Here is a 16,274-nt window from a genome sequence, read left to right on the forward strand (position 1 = left end):
GTTCACGTGTGGCTGCTCCGGATGGGGACCTGGGGGTGCAGGTGGTGGGTGTCCGGGGCTTGGGTGCTCTTGGGGTGCCAGGGCTCTGCCTCACCCCTCTCCTCTCAGACCACCAGAAGCTGGAGCGCGAGGCCCGGATCTGCCGGCTGCTGAAGCACTCCAACATCGGTGAGCGGGCACTGCGGGGACCCCCCGGTGTGCGGGGTGCCCCTGGGGACATGGGGGGGGGGGGGTGTCTCAGCCCTGGGTGCCCCTGGGACACAGGGGGTCCCCGCCTTGGGTCCCTGTTGGGTGCTGGCACGCGCTGGCTCTAGGTGCACGCCACAGACCCGCGTGTGGGCTCCTGCCCCCGTGCCCATCCCTGTGCCCATCCCTGTCCCTGCAGTGCGGCTCCACGACAGCATCTCGGAGGAGGGTTTCCATTACCTCGTCTTCGACCTGTGAGTGTGGCCGGGGGTACCGGGGGGGTCCCGGGGGGAGGGGGGGGGCCATGCCCCGGTGGTGACAGCGCTGGCTCCGTGTGTTTCAGGGTGACCGGGGGTGAGCTCTTCGAGGACATCGTGGCGCGGGAATACTACAGTGAAGCCGATGCCAGGTGAGCCCCGCGCCCCCACCCAGACCCCCCTAAACCCCCCCTGGACACCCCCAGTGCCACCCCACCCCCCCCCCCCCCCAGGGGGGGCTGCATGGATGGGGCAGCTCCAGCGAGGCAGGCAGGGGGGCACCCAGTGTGGGGGGGGTGGTTCTTACCCTGCGCCCCCCCCGGCTCCGTCCTGCTGCTGGGTGCTCAGTGGGCCCCCCCCATGTCCCACCCCCGCCGTGTGTGGGGAGTGGCTGGTGGCTGGTGGGGGGCCCCCAGGGCCCCCCCCATGCCGGTGCCAGGCCCCCAGTGCCCTGTGTGCCACCGTGTGCCCGTCCCCGTGGTCTCTGGGCTTTCACAACATTGTTTCTCCCCCCCTCTCTCGTTCCCCCATCTCCGCCCCACCCTGTCCCCATCCCACCCCCCCCCTTTCCATCCGTCCTCCCCTGTCCCCCCCATCCCTCCCTGTCTCCCATCACGCGTCGCTCGGGCTCTGTGCGTGTCCGTGTGTCCGTCCATGTGTCCGTCTGTCCCACTGCTGCCCCTGTGCTCGCTGCCCCCCCCCCGGCACCCCCTTCCCTCTGTTTTACCTCCTGCTGCCCCCCCAACCTGCCCCTCTGTCCTCCTGCCCCCCACTCCTGTCCCATTCCTCTCCCATCCCACCCCTTTATCCCCATCCTAACCCCTCCCACCTATTCCCCCATCCCTCCCCTTCACCCCCATCCCTCCCTCCCCCCCCCGCCATCCCGCCCCCCCGCCCCCCGCCCCCCGTTTTGTTTTGCAGTCACTGTGTCCATGAGCTATTAGCGCGTTTCTCCCACCCATCACTTTGCCCCTGTGCAGAGGGAGCCGCAGGTCAGTATAACGGGGGGGGCCGGGGGGGCCGTGCCCCCCGCCTGCCGGAGCATCTGTGCTTCCCGGCCCCGCTGCCCTCACGGGGACCCCGCTCTGGGGCTCTCTCCTCCCTCCTTTTTCTGTCATCCCCCCACACACTTTTTTTTGCCACCCCCTTGCAGGGAGGTTGCCCCCCCCCCCCCCCCATGCCCCAGCACCCCACAGCCGGGCGAGGGCCCCCCCAACTTCACCCCCATTCCAGCCTCTCATCCCCCCGCTCCTTCCCTCTTTCTTGTCTCGTCTCCATCCACCCTGCCCGCATCCCCCGTCCCTCCCCTGTGAGTCCTGTCTGGGGGTCCCGAGAGGCAGCAGGGCTGGGGGGCGGCACAGCAGCACCAGGAGGGTGACCCCCATAGCTCCATGCTAAGATGGGGGCACCCCCTGAGGGGCACCCAGGGGTGTCCCCCCAGGCAGTGACCCCCCCCCAGGCAGAGGTTTGGGGGGTGCCAAGCTCAGCACCCCCCCAATATGAGATACTGATGTTTCTGTAGGGGTCACCCCAAGGCGCAGCGGGGCCAGGGGCTGGTTTGGGGGGGCAGGAGGGGTGCAGGAGGTGGGGGGGGCAGCGTGTCCCTGACCCCCCCCACCCCCCCCCATTTGCACGCAGCCACTGCATCCAGCAGATCCTGGAGGCCGTCCTCCACTGTCACCAGATGGGGGTCGTCCACAGGGACCTCAAGGTGAGCCCCCCCATCCGTCCGTCTGCCCCTCTGCAAGGGGTCCCTTGGGTGGGGGGGCCCTGGCTCGGTGGGTTCCCAAGCCCCTGGGTCTGGGGGGGGGGGTGTCACTGAGCTGCCCCTGGGGATGAGGCTCCCCTCATCTGGACCCCTTTCTGGGGTGCATGTGACCCCCCCATGATGGCTCCTCACGAGGGGGGCTCAACCTGTTGGGGTACGGGGGACAGACCCCCCCGGGGCAGGACCCGCTCCATGGTGGCTGCAAAGCCCCTCTACTTCCTCCCATGTCCTCTTCTCCCTCTCTGCCCATACCCAGCACTGCCCGTACCCAGTGCTACCCATACCTGGCACTGCCTGTACTTGGTGCTGCCCATACCTGGCACTGCCCATACCTGGCACTGCCCATACCCAGGGCTGCCCATACCTGGTGCTGCCCATACCTGGTGGTGCCTGTACCTGGTGGTGCCTGTACCCGGTGCTGCCCATACCCGGTGCTGCCCATACCTGGTGCTGCCTGCACCCAGTGCTGCCCATACCCGGTGCTGCCCATACCTGGTGCTGCCTGCACCCAGTGCTGCCCATACCCGGTTCTGCCCATACCTGGTGCTGCCTGCACCCAGTGCTGCCCATACCCGGTTCTGCCCATACCTGGTGCTGCCTGCACCCAGTGCTGCCCATACCCGGTTCTGCCCATACCTGGTGCTGCCTGCACCCGGTGCTGCCCATACCTGGTGCTGGCTTCGCAGCCGGAGAACCTGCTCCTGGCCAGCAAGTGCAAAGGGGCTGCAGTGAAACTGGCCGACTTCGGCCTCGCCATCGAGGTGCAGGGGGATCAGCAGGCCTGGTTCGGTGAGTGCCACGAGTGCCCCTGCCCCTGTGTCCCCCCATGTCCCCTGTATCCCCCAGTATCCACCTTGTCTCTACCCTGTGCCCAGCACATCCCTGCTCCATCCCTGTGCACCAGTCCAATGCCCACTGCATCCTGTCCCTGTGTCCGTATTCCAGTCGTGTCCGTGTCCCTATCCTGTCCCTGTCCTGTCCCTATCCCTGTCCATGTCCGTGCTCCTGTCCCCCCCCGTTTGTGTCCCTGCTCCTGTCCCTGTCCCCATTTGTGCCCGTGTCCTGTCACTGTCCTGTCCTGTCCTGTCCTGTCCCATCCATGCTGCCATGGCTCAGCTCCTGCCCATCTCCCGTCCAGGCTTTGCGGGCACACCGGGATACCTCTCCCCTGAAGTCCTGCGCAAAGAGGCCTACGGCAAACCTGTGGACATCTGGGCATGCGGTAGGTGATCCCTGTCCCTGCCTGATCCCCACCTGATCCCTGCCTGGTGCCTCCCCGATCCCCCTCCTGGTCACATCCTGATCCGCACCCAGCCCCAATCCTATCACCTTCCTGGCTCCATCCTATTCCCATCCCAGTTTCACCCTGTTCCCTATCCTGATTTTATGTCCCCCCAGCCCAGTTCCTGTCCCAGCCCTATCGCAGTCTTCATCCTGTCCCCATCCTGGTCCCGTCCCCTTCATCCTGGTCCCGTCCCCTTCATCCTGGTCCCATCCCTGGACCTATCCTGCCTCCACCCCAGCCGCGTGCCCTGGCCCTGATGCCTCTGTCCCTTGCGCAGGCGTCATCCTCTACATCCTGCTGGTGGGGTACCCGCCCTTCTGGGACGAGGACCAGCACAAACTCTACCAACAGATCAAGGCCGGTGCCTACGATGTAAGTCACCGGTGCCGGGGGTTGACCGTGGAACCTACTGAGGGACAGAGCCTGGGGAAAGGCTTTGGGCCACTTCTCCCCTGGTGGGCTGGGGGTGTGCAGCGAGGCACCGTGGGGCTGTCCCTCCCCAGCCTCACCCCCTGCTGTCCCCTTGTGTGTCTGTCCCCCCCCAGTTCCCTTCACCCGAGTGGGACACGGTCACCCCCGAAGCGAAAAACCTCATCAACCAGATGCTGACCATCAACCCGGCCAAGCGCATCACAGCGCACGAGGCCCTCAAGCACCCGTGGGTCTGCGTAAGTGTCCAGCCTCTGCCCCGCTGTGCCCCACCCCGGCGTGGGTCTCTGTCCCCCCCCACTGCCGGGGCGCTGGCGCTGACCCCCCTGTCCCCACAGCAACGCTCCACCGTGGCCTCCATGATGCACAGGCAGGAGACGGTCGAGTGTCTGAAAAAGTTCAATGCCCGGAGGAAGCTCAAGGTGAGACCCCCCCAGAGTGACCCCCCCCCGGACACGGGCCCATCCCAGCACGTTCCCACCGGCACAGCCCCATTCTGACAGTGCCATGGCCCCATCCTGCACCCTCCTGCACCCCCACCCCATGGCCCCCTCCCGGACCCCACAGCCCCATCCTGCACCCCACAATCCCATCCTGCACCCCATGGCCCCATCCTGCATCCCCAACCCAAGGCCCCATCCTGCACCCCATGGCCCTATCCTGCACCCTCCTGCACCCCTACCCCATGGCCCCCTCCCGGACCCCACAGCCCCATCCTGCACCCCACAACCCCATCCTGCACCCCATGGCCCCATCCTGCATCCCCAACCCAAGGCCCCATCCTGCACCCCATGGCCCTATCCTGCACCCTCCTGCACCCCTACCCCATGGCCCCTTCCCAGACCCCACAGCCCCCTCCTGCACCCCAGAACTCACAGCCCCATCCTGCACCCCATGGCCCCATCCTGCACCCTCCTGCACCCCTACCCCATGGCCCCTTCCCGGACCCCACAGCCCCCTCCTGCACCCCACAACCCACAGCCCCATCCTGCACCCCATGGCCCTATCCTGCACCCTCCTGCACCCCTACCCCATGGCCCCTTCCCAGACCCCACAGCCCCCTCCTACAACCCACAGCCCCATCCTGCACCCCATGGCCCTATCCTGCACCCTCCTGCACCCCTACCCCATGGCCCCTTCCCGGACCCCACAGCCCCCTCCTGCACCCCACAACTCACAGCCCCATCCTGCACCCCATGGCCCTATCCTGCACCCTCCTGCACCCCTACCCCATGGCCCCTTCCCAGACCCCACGGTCCCCTCCCACGGCCCCACGCAGCTCTCTCTCTGTGCCCCCCCCCGCAGGGCGCCATCCTCACCACCATGTTGGCCACGAGGAACTTTTCAGGTAAGGGGGGGCTCCCGCTGCCGGGGTGAGCCGGGGCCGCAGCCCCCCCGCCCGCAGCCCCCGCCGAGGCTGGTGCCCCCGCCCCCTCTCTCTGTCGCTGTCTTTCTCTCTTTACCCCCCCCCAACCCCCCCCTTTGACACCCCCTCCCCCCCCCGTTTTTTCCCCTGTCGCCGAGGACGGGGCGTGCGGTAGCCAAGGGGGGGGCAGGACGCGGCCCCCCCCCCCCCCGCACACAGCAGCAGGTAGTGCCCGCTCCCGTGTCCCCCCCCCCCCCCCCCGCAGTGACCGGTAGAGGCCGGGGGGGGGGGGGGGCACAGGGTGCGTGAGGGGAGCAGCAGCAGGGCCCGGCCCCGTTGGTGCCGTTGCTGGGGTGGGAAGCGGGGGTCCCGGCTGCGCCCCCCCCCTCAGCGCCCCCCCCCGGCCCGTTCCTAACGGGAGCTCCGCTCCGTTCTCTCCTCTCCGTGCCGCTGCCGGCAGTGGGCAGACAGACCACCGCTCCTCCGACCATGTCGGCGGCCGCCGCCGGGGCCCCCCTGGGGCTGGTGGAACAAGGTAGACGCGTCCGCAAAGGGCCCGCCCGGCCCCCCCCAACCCGGCCCCGCTTGGTCTCTGTGTCCTTCACCCCCCCCCCCATCCTCTTCCTCACCCCCCCCAACGGGTTTCGGGTGCCCTCCTCGGAAATCGGAGCGCATGCATGGCCCCCCCCCCGCACTGCATCGCCCCCCCCCCCCCACCCCGCATCACCCCTATGGGGACAGAGATTCCACTGTGCCCCCCCCTTGTCACACCCTGTGCTCCCCCATCGCTGCTTGGGTGCCTGTGCCCTGCTCTGTGGTTCCCCCCGGGGGGAGGACGGGACATGCACGGGGTTAGGGTCAGCAATGGGGACATTGCGGGGGGGGGGGGGGGGGGGGGGAGGTGGAGATAATTTAGGGTACCCCCCCCCCAGATGCATGGGGAGATGCTGCATGGGGAGACACGGTGCTGCATGGAGGGAAGAAACCAGCTGCATGCCCCATGGCCCCCCCCAGCACGTGCCCCCCCCGCATGGCTTCCTGAGAGCTGCAGCCGGTGTTCGTGGCGCCGCGAAACACTCGGCGGGTGTTAAACCGGGCCCCCCTTTCCTCCAAAGGGCTCCATCTGCCCCCCCCACCCCCCCCCACCCCCGGGGTACCCCCCCCCGGCCCCCCCAGTTCGGCTCTGGTTTAAACCCCCACCTCTCAGCGCCCGCCTGCTTCCTGAGGAGGGACCAGGACCCTTGGGGACACCCCGACAGGGACCCCCATGGGGACACGGCTCCACCAAAGGGGGGGGCAGGGGTGTCGTGCCCCCCCCCCCCCCCATTAGTCTGCCCCATATTGGGGGCTGATGCCTGTCACCCTGCTGTCACCGGACGTGTCACCCCCCAGCACCCCCCAGCGCTGTGACACCAGCGGGGGGGTCCCCAAGCTTGGCGGAGCAATGAGGATGCTCAAGGTGACACCAGCCCCCCCCGAGGCCACTTGTGACCCCCTCCTGTCCCCCCCATACCCACTGGCAGAGCTCGCGATAGCAGTGACAGCAGTGACAGCAGTGAGAGATGCTCCTCGTCCGTCCTCGTCTCCCTCCAGGGTAGCACGGTGGGGCACAGGGGCCACCCTGCCACCCCCTGCCCCCCTGCACTCAACTCGTCTTTTTTATGATTTTTTTTATGTTTTTCCCTTTTTTCCCCCCTTTTTTCCCCCGTTTCTCTCTCGCTCCCCTCCTCTCTCTCTCGCTTTCCTTTCTGCATTCCTCCAAGGTAAGCCAGCCCCCGCGGGGGCCTCCAGGGTGGGGACCCCCCCCCCAGCTCATGTGGGGACACCCCAGGATGGGGCCACCCCCCCATCAGCATGTTCCCCCTCCCCGACACCGGGGTTGATGGTTGCTGCTGGCACATTGGGGGGGCATCAGGGTGGGGGGCCAGGGGTGGGGGTTCAGGGTGGGGGGACACACATGCAGTGTCCCCTGTCCCCGAGGGGGGGGGATGGCCTCTGACGCTCTTCCCCCCCCCCGCAGCAGCTAAGAGCTTACTGAACAAGAAGGCGGATGGTGTGAAGGTGAGCAGCTGGGGGGGGGTCGGGGGGGGTCACCCCCCCAATGGCCACTGAGCCCCCCAACTCTCTCTCCCCTCCCTCAGCCTCAGACCAACAGCACCAAAGGCAGCGCCGGTGTCACTAGCCCCAAGGGGACCCTCCCGCCCGCTGCACTGGTAGGTGCTTCCCTGACCCCCCACCCTGGATCCATCCCATCATCCCACCCCATCCCATCCATCGCCATGGCACCCCCACCCTGTCCGTCTGTCTGTCCGGCTGGCCCTGGTGTTGCTGGGGATGAAGGGGGGGGCATGAGGATGGAGAGGGGGAGGCAGGATACGGACATGGGGGCACCCATGCAGCATGGATAAGGTGGGTGCAGGATACAGGCACAGGGGTGCCCCCGCCATGGGACAAGGTAGGTGCAGGATACAGGCACAGGGTGCCCCCGCCATGGGTGCAGTGGGATGGGTGCAGGATACAGGCACGGGGATGCCCTGACATGGGACAAGGTGGGTGCAGGATGTGGGCACAGGGGTGCCCCTGCTATGGGTGCAGCGAGATGGGTGCAAGATACGGCCAAGGGATAGCCCAGCCATGGACAAGGTGGGTGCGAGGATGTTGGTACAGGAGTGTCCTGTGACACGGGTGCAGGATACAGGCACGGGGGTGTCACCACCATGGGTGCAGGATACGGGCAAGGGACAGCCCTGCCATGTGGACAAGGTGGGTGCAGGATGCACCCAGGAGTGTCCTGTGATACGGGTGCAGGATACGGGCACAAGCCAGCCCTGCCATGGACAGCGTGGGTTCAGGATACGGACACAGGGGTGCCCTCGCCATACAGATAAGGTGGGTGCAGGATATGGGCGTGGGGGTGCCCCTGCTGGGGGTGCAGTGAGATGGGTGCAGGATATGGGCACCTGATGGCCCTGCCATGGGACAAGGTGGGTTCCTGACCTGGGCACAAGGGTGTCCCCACAATGGAGACAGTGAGGTGGGTGCAGAACACAGCACAGAGTGCTCCTGCCGCGGCACTGGAGTGGTGGCAAGATGTCACCCTGGGGTACCCGTCACAGAGGGTATGGACATGGGGGGACCCCACCACTGGGCACGAGGTGGGTGCAGGACACAGAGGACCAGAGCATGGTGAAGTGTGTGTGGAATACGGGATGGGGCTGTCACAGCGGGAGCAGGGTGCAGGGATGATCCAGCACGTGGACAGCAAGGTGGGTATGGGATACAGGCACAGGGATGCAGGATTACAGGCACAAGGATGCCCATTGGTACCTTGAGTCCAGGATATGGGCACGTGGATGCAGGATGCAGGCACAGGGAGTCCAGGATGCAGGCACATGGATGCAGGATGCAGGCGCATGGATGCAGGATGCAGGCACAGGGATGCCCATTGGTACCTTGAGTCCAGGATACGGGCACGTGGATGCAGGATGCAGGCACAGGGATGCCCAGTTGGTACCATGAATGTGGAATATGGGCATGGGGACGCCCAGCTGGTGCCGTGATTCCAGGAGACGGGCATGGGGACACCGAGCTGTTGTGGGGGATGCAGGCTGCAGGTAAGGGGATGTCCAGCTCAGGCAGTGAGTGCGGGAAGCAGGCGGAAGGCTGCTCGGCCGGCACAGGGAGTGCAGTGCACATGGGCACGGGGCTGCCCTCCACCACCACCCTGCAGCTTCTCCTCTTGCTGTGTCCTTCCCCCCTGCCCCAGCTCTTTCCCCCCAGCCTCTGTCTTTCTGTGAATTAAACCATTTGGCTTTCGCTGGACTAATGACTCTCTGCTTCTCTCCCCCCTCTGCCCTCCCCAAATCCGGTCTGGGTCTCTCTTCGCCCCTGTCCGCGTGCCGCTCGCTCCGTCGTCCCCCAATTCCGTTGTCCCCCCTCCGGGCTCTTGCTTCCTTCCTTTCCTACCCTCCCCCCCCCCCCCCCCCCCCCTCTGTCTCTCTCCCTTCTCCCATAGGAGCCTCAAACTACGGTAATCCATAACCCCGCGGACGGCGTTAAGGTATTGCTGCCTCTCCTCCCCTCGCCCCCGCCACAGCCGGTAGCGCCGGGGCCGTCTGGGCCCCGCTTTCCGCCTCCATCTCCCCAGCATCAGCCATGGCGCGGGGCGGGAGGGGGTGACGGCGGCGGCGGCTCGTCCCCAGCACAACCGGTGTCACCGGGCTCCGGCCGGGCCCCAGCCAGGCTCTTCCCCCCCATCCCCGGTGGGGCCTGGCCTCACCCTGCTCTCTGTCTGTGTCTCTCCCCCGGCACCGCTGGCAGGAGTCGTCCGATAGCACCAACACCACCATCGAGGATGAGGACACCAAAGGTGATGGGGGCTGCGCTGGGGGGCTGGCACTGAGATGCACTGGGGTTGGAGTGCTCTGGAGTGGCACTAGGATACATTGGGATGCACTGAGATGGCACTGAGATGCATTAGGATGTACCGAGGTGGCGCTGGTCTGCACTGGGATGCACCGGGATGCGTTGGGATGCTGGGAATGGCACTGGGATGCACTGGGAGGCGGGTGGAATGCACTGGGGTGGCACTAGGATACGTTAGGATGCACTGAGATGATGCTGGGATGTGCTGAGATGGCACTGGGATGCATTGGGATGCACTGAGATGGCACTGGGAGGGGGGTGGAATGCACTGGGATGACACTGGGATAAATTGGGATGCGCTGAGATGATGCTGGGATGCATTGGGATGCACTGAGATGGCACTGGGATGCACTGACTGGGATGTCCTGGGATGTACTGAGATGCACTGATGTACTGGGATGTACTGATGCTGGCACTAGGATGCATTGAGGTGTACTGAGATGGCACTGGGATGCACTGAGATGACGCTGGGATGCGTGGGTGCACTGGGATGGCACTAGGATGCATTGGGATGCAGTAAGATGGCACTGGGGTGGATTGGGATGCACTGGAATGGCATGGGGACAGACTGGGATGGCACCAAGGTGCATGAGGGTGCACTGGGATGTACTGGAATGTCACTGGGATGGCCTGACATGCACCAGGATGCACTGGGACGATGCTGGCCTACAGTGGCATGGTACCAAGGTTAATTGAGATGCACTTTTTAGAACTGGGCTGTACTGGGACGTATTGGGATGCACTGGAATGGCACTAGGACTCAGCAGATTGGCACTGAGATGCAGTGGGACATCACTGAGATTCATGGGGCAGAGTGGAGTGTAAAGATATGCTCTGCAGTAGTAGTGGGACACACTGGGATGGAATTGGGCTGTGTTGGAATTGTGCTGGAATGACACTGGGATGCACTAAGATGACACTGGAACAAACTGAGGTGGAACTAGGCTGTGTAGGAATGTGCTGGAATGACATGGGGTGCACTGGGAAACACTGGGGTGGCCCAGGAGTGGCATTAAGATGCGCTGGGACACACTGGGATATAGTGGAGTCACACTGAGATGCATTGGAATGGCACTGGAACACATGAGGGTGACCCAGAAATGGACCGGGGTGGCTCTGGGATACAGTGATATGGTACCGAGGTGAATTGAAATGCACTGGTATAGCAGTGGAATGCACTTGTTGGAACTGGGGTGTACTGGGATGCAGTAGAATGGTACTGCAATGCACTGGAATGGAACTGGGATGTAGTGGGATCCACTGGAATAATGCTGGGACTCAGTCGATTGGCACTGGGATGCAATAGGAGGATGATGGGATTCAACAGTGTGACACTGGAATGGAAATGGGATGAACTGGAATGCTTGAAGGGCACTGGGACACAGTAGGCTGGCACTGGATTGCATTGAAATGCACTGGGATGGCCTTGAGATGTGCTGTTGGAAACTGGGGTGTATCGAGATGCCCAGGAGTGGTACCGGAACACTCCAGGGTGTAACTGAGTGAGATGTAGTGGAATGCACTGGAATGTACTGGGGTGTCACTGAAATGCAGTGGGATTGCACTAGGATGGAACTGGGACATTTTGGATGCCCTGGCATGCATTGGGATGCAATAGGATGGCACTGGGATGTGTTGTGATGCACTTGCATGGAACTGGGATTTATTGTAATGCACTGGGATGCACTGGAATCACACTGAGACAGAGTGGGATATCACTGGGAAACACTTGTATGAAACTGGATGCACTGGAATGGCCCTGGGATATAGTGGGACATGCAGGGTTGACATTGAAAAGTACAGGGAGTACATGGTGAGGTGGCACTCAGAGGATACTGGGACGCCTCAGTGTTCTGTGAGGGCACTGGGATGGTGCTGGGATGTGCTGGAAGGGCACTGGATGGCACTGGGCAGTGCTGGGATGTGCTGGAAGGGCACTGGGATGGCACTGGGCAGTGCTGGGATGTGCTGGAAGGGCACAGGACCATGGGGAGGCCGATTCTGGTGTGGCAGGGCAGAGCTGCAGGGCCCTGGGTGCATGGAGGTCCCTGTGTGTGTTCCCATGGTCCATCTGTCCCCACCATCTGTCTCCCCATCCCTTCTCCCCATGTATCCCTTCACCATGTCCCATGTCCCTGTGTCCATTCCAGTATCTCCCAGGACATGGATATGTCTCTGTCCCACCGGCCCTGTCACCACCCCCATAGTGTCTGTGTCTGTCCCCAGTCCTCCAGCACAGGGCACCTGTGGAAGGGACAGAATGGGATGGGGATAGGGATGATGGGATGGAGATGGGATGGGAACAAGGATGGAGTTAAAGATAGGGATGGGATGGGGAGGGGAACGAGATAGGGTGGAATAGGGTTGAAGATGGGAGGGGGATGGGAAGGGCATGGGGTCAGGGTGGTGATGGTGCCGGTGGCCCTCCAGCCCGTAAGCAGGAGATCATCAAGATCACAGAGCAGCTCATTGAGGCCGTCAACAACGGAGACTTCGAAGCCTACGCGTGAGTGGGGTCACAGGGGGGGTTGGGGGGGGGGGCCATGGCCGCTGCTGCCCCACGGCTGCCCCACGGCTGCTCCACAGGAAGATCTGCGACCCGGGGCTCACCTCCTTCGAGCCCGAGGCTCTGGGCAACCTGGTGGAGGGGATGGACTTTCACCGCTTCTACTTTGAGAACTGTGAGTGCCTGGCGCTGCCTGCACCCTGCCTGCACTCTGCCTGTGCTCTGCACCCAGCTTGCACCCTGCCTGCGCCCTGCACCCTGCCTGTGCCCTGCACCCTGCACCCTGCCTGCACCCTGCCTGTGCTCTGCCTGCACCTGCCTGCGCCCTGCACCCTGCCTGTGCTCTGCCTGCACCCTGTCTGTGCCCTGCACCCTGCCTGTGCTCTGCACCCAGCTTGCATGCTGCCTGTGCTCTGCACCCTGCCTGCGCTCTGCCTGCACCCTGCACTCTGCCTGCACCCAGCTTGCACCCTGCCTGTGCCCTGCACTTTGCCTGCACCCTGCGTGTGCCCTGCACCCTGCCTTCTCCCTGCCTGTACCCTGTCTGCCCTCTGCCTGCACCCTGCCTGTGCCCTGCCCCCTGCCTGCACCCTGCACCCTGCCTGCACCCTGCCTTCTCACTGCCTGCACCCTGCCTGTGCCCTGCACCCTGCCTTCTTCCTGCCTTCTCCCTGCCTGCCCTCTGCTTGCACCATGCTTGCACCCTGCCTGTGCCCTGCACCTGGTGTGCTCCCTGCCTCTGCCTTGCACCCTACCCTCTGCCTGTGCCTGCACCCTGCCTCCCCCCTACCTGTGCCCTGCCTACCCTGCCCATGTCCTGCCTGTCCTTGCCCAGCCCATCCCCTTCCATCCCCCCCATCTCCCTGCCTGTCTCCTGTCTGCATGCCTGCCCATCCATCCTCCTGTCCTGCCTGTCCCTCTGTCCATCCTGTCTTGTCACCTGTCTCGCCTGTCCCCAGCCCTCCCCCTGCCCACCAGACTTGTCCATCCCCTGCCCTGTCTGCCCCTGCCTGTGTCTCACCAGTCCCTTGCTTGGTCCCTCTGCCCATCCTCTCCCTGGCCCCTGCCTGCTCCAGCCTGTGTCCATCACCCAGCTCTGCCAGCAGCATCCTGCCTGTGCGTTGGCCGCCTGTCCACCCATCCACCCCTCTCTGCCCGCACGGCCGCCCCGTCCATCCTGCTGCCCCCTTGCCCCGCTCCCTCCCCTGCCCACCCCTGACCCTGCGGCCGCCCCGCAGTGCTCTCCAAGAACAACAAACCCATCCACACGACGATCCTGAACCCGCACGTGCACGTCATCGGCGAGGACGCCGCCTGCATCGCCTACATCCGCCTCACGCAGTACATCGACGGCCAGGGCCGGCCCCGCACCAGCCAGTCCGAGGAGACCCGCGTGTGGCACCGCCGCGACGGCAAGTGGCAGAACGTCCACTTCCACGGCTCGGGGGCCCCGGTCGCCCCGCTGCAGTGAATGAAGGTGAAAGCAGGGCCGGGGCGATGGGGGGGGGGGGGGGGGGGGCATCGGGAGGGTACCGGGGGTGCCCCGGCTCGGCCTCACCCCCCCCATCCCCGCAGAGCTGGCGGTGGCTGTCCTGGTTCCAGCCTGACGGAGCCGGCGATGGGAGCCGAGCCGGCAGCCGGAGCTGCGGCCCCGAAGCACGCGTCCGCATGCCTGTCCCCGTCCCCCCCCCCCGCCCCGCTCCTCCCCTCCAGTGCCTGTGTTTGCAGAAAACAAAAAGACAAAAAAAAAAAACCACACAAAAAAACCCAAAAAGAGAAAAAAAAAAAAAAGAGGTGGGGGGGGAAACCCCAACCCCCACCCCAGATCCAGCCCAGGCGGGGACTTGGGGGGGGGGGGGGGGCGCTCCCATGGCCAGACCCCCCTCTCTGCCCGTCTCCGCCTGGGGGTGTCTCCCGGCTGTGGCGGGGAGGGGGGTCCCTGCCCGGCCCCCCCGGCCCCGGCTGTGCTTGTGGCGTGTCGCTGTTGCTGGTGGTGGATGTTGTTCTTTGGGCTCCGCTTTCGCTCTCCCCGTCCCTGTACATAGAGAGAGCTCTTTATTTTTGAATTCCCATGGGGGGGCCCCGGCTGCTGGGGGGGGGGGGGGGGGGGGGGGCACACACACAAGGGACTCCCCCAGCAAAGTCCCGGCGCTGGGGATATGGTGGGTGCCTTTGGGGGGGGATCCTCTGGCAGCCACCTCTGTGTCCCCTGCCCGGTGACAGAGGCACCTCTGGGTGCTGGTGGGTTTTGTGGGGGTGACGGGGCTCGGGGGGGCGGGGGTGGTGGGGGGGGCGCGAGTTCCACGTACCAGGGCTGGGACAGGGGCTCGGGGCGATCCAGCCAGCACTGACGCAGCATCGAAAGCACTTTAGACTAAGAGAACGGGTCTCTTAGGGGGCACAGGCTGCTCCGCCGGGGGTCCCCCCATGGCACCGGGCAGCGCTCCCCTCCCCGCACCCCTTCCCCTCTCAGGGGGACACACACACACACACCCCGGCACCCCCGACCTCCCCTTGCCCAGGGAGGGGCTCTGGGCACTCCCCAGCTCGGCCATGCGCTTCCCGTTGGCCCATCTCCACATCCAGAGGCACCGTGTTGCTGGGGGCTGGTTTGGGCTTGGGGGGGGGGGTATTTATTATGATAATGATGATGATGATGATTCTTTTTTAATCCTGATCAGTCGTTTCTGCATGCCCTTTGCGCGGGAGCAACCCTCGGGCGCTAACGCTGTATGTTGAGGAGCTGAGCTGAGCTGTTTCTGTCCCATGAATGCTGGTGGATCGTTGCCAAATTTGACTCTTCTCCCCCTTTTTCTCTCATTCTTTTTCCACCCATTTCCTGCCCCCCTCCAAAAAACAACCAAACAAAACCCTTCGTCTTTTCTTTCTGAGCCTTGTAAGTGTAAAAGATTCCTCGGATTTCGTTTTTGTCTCGGGAAAACTGCAAATAAATTATGAGAAAAAACAATGGATAAGGGGGGATCTTACTGCTCCCTACAACTGCCAGGCAGCAGGATGGAGCCCTTGTTCTGCTCCCAAGGAACAAGGGATGGGACAAGAGGAAACAGCCTCAAGCTGCACCAGGGCAGGTTTAGATGGAGCTGAGGAACAATTCTTTCCCCCAAAGGGTGCTCAGGCATTGAACAGGCTGCCCAGGGCAGGGCTGCAGTCACTGTCCCTGCAAGAAGAGAAGGTGCATGGAGACCTCAAAGCAGCTTCCAGTGTCTAAAGTGAGCCTATAGGGATGCTGGGAAGGGACTCTTCACTAGGGACTGTAGTGACAGGACAAGGGGTAATGGGTTCAAACTTAAACAGGGGGAGTTTAGATTGGATCTAAGGAAGAAGTTCTTTACTGTGAGGGTGGTGAGGCACTGGAATGGGTTGCCCAGGGAGGTTGTGAATGCTCCATCCCTGGCGGTGTTCAAGGCCAGGCTGGACAGAGCCTTGGGTGCCATGGTTTAGTGTGAGGTGTCCCTGCCCAGGGCAGGGTGGGGTGGAACTGGATGATCTTGGGGTCCTTTCCAACCCTAACTATTCTATCATTCTAGGTGTTCACACACCATGGAGACGAGGCCTCAGTGCCATAGGTTGGTGGTGGCCTCAGCCGTGCTGGGGTAAGGGTTGGACTGGATGAGCTTAAAGGGCTTTTCCAAGGTTAATGCCATGATTCCCACCCAGAGAGAGCCAGAGCGGGGCAACAAGTGCCAAAGACAATTTTATCCTGCCTGGGCGCTGCGGGCAACAGCCCGGGAACGACAGCAACACTGACCACGAGACAACCTCAAGCAAAAGCTTTTCTTCCCCCTTCCACAGGAGGAAGAGGAGGCAGCGGGGGCTGCTGGAGCCCCCCGAGGTGATGGGAGTAGGGGCGGGAAGCAGGAGACTCCCCCCCACCCCGGCCCTGCTTCCCTCCCACTGGTGCAGGCACCGCAGCCCTGGGGCTGGTTTCACTGGGTCAAAGGGGGGGACACAGGCCCCCAGCCAGCACAACAGGGGACAGCCCCCCCTCCATCCTGAGCCCCCCCGGGGCAGCTGTCCCATCCCACACCACC

General features: G+C 64.2%; 1 protein-coding gene across 3 annotated transcripts; it reads left to right on the forward strand.

The window, feature by feature from the left end:
• The first annotated feature begins 391 nt into the window (after positions 1-391).
• On the forward strand, positions 392-15,190 carry CAMK2B (calcium/calmodulin dependent protein kinase II beta). 3 transcript variants are annotated; one of them, XM_061443389.1, is made up of 18 exons: positions 392-440; positions 530-595; positions 2,082-2,154; positions 2,898-3,000; positions 3,350-3,433; positions 3,774-3,868; positions 4,042-4,164; positions 4,264-4,347; positions 5,231-5,273; positions 5,752-5,826; positions 7,312-7,352; positions 7,433-7,504; positions 9,307-9,351; positions 9,612-9,660; positions 12,147-12,222; positions 12,303-12,397; positions 13,461-13,699; positions 14,904-15,190. In XM_061443389.1, exons 3-17 carry the CDS (start codon positions 2,128-2,130, stop codon positions 13,691-13,693), a joined length of 1,245 nt encoding a protein of 414 aa, XP_061299373.1. In that variant the 5' UTR covers positions 392-440; positions 530-595; positions 2,082-2,127; the 3' UTR covers positions 13,694-13,699; positions 14,904-15,190. The 3 variants fall into 3 exon arrangements, with proteins under 3 accessions (XP_061299373.1, XP_061299374.1, XP_061299372.1); XM_061443390.1 differs by lacking the exons at positions 9,307-9,351; positions 14,904-15,190 and adding an exon at positions 13,798-13,978; XM_061443388.1 differs by lacking the exons at positions 392-440; positions 530-595; positions 14,904-15,190 and adding exons at positions 1,369-1,435; positions 13,798-13,978.
• Positions 15,191-16,274: the final 1,084 nt, after the last annotated feature.

Source organism: Pezoporus flaviventris, unplaced genomic scaffold (genome assembly GCF_033815535.1).
Source record: "Pezoporus flaviventris isolate CSIRO_AGI_PZ_B2104156 unplaced genomic scaffold, CSIRO_AGI_Pfla_v1 ptg000353l, whole genome shotgun sequence".
NCBI classification, from domain to species: domain Eukaryota; kingdom Metazoa; phylum Chordata; class Aves; order Psittaciformes; family Psittacidae; genus Pezoporus; species Pezoporus flaviventris.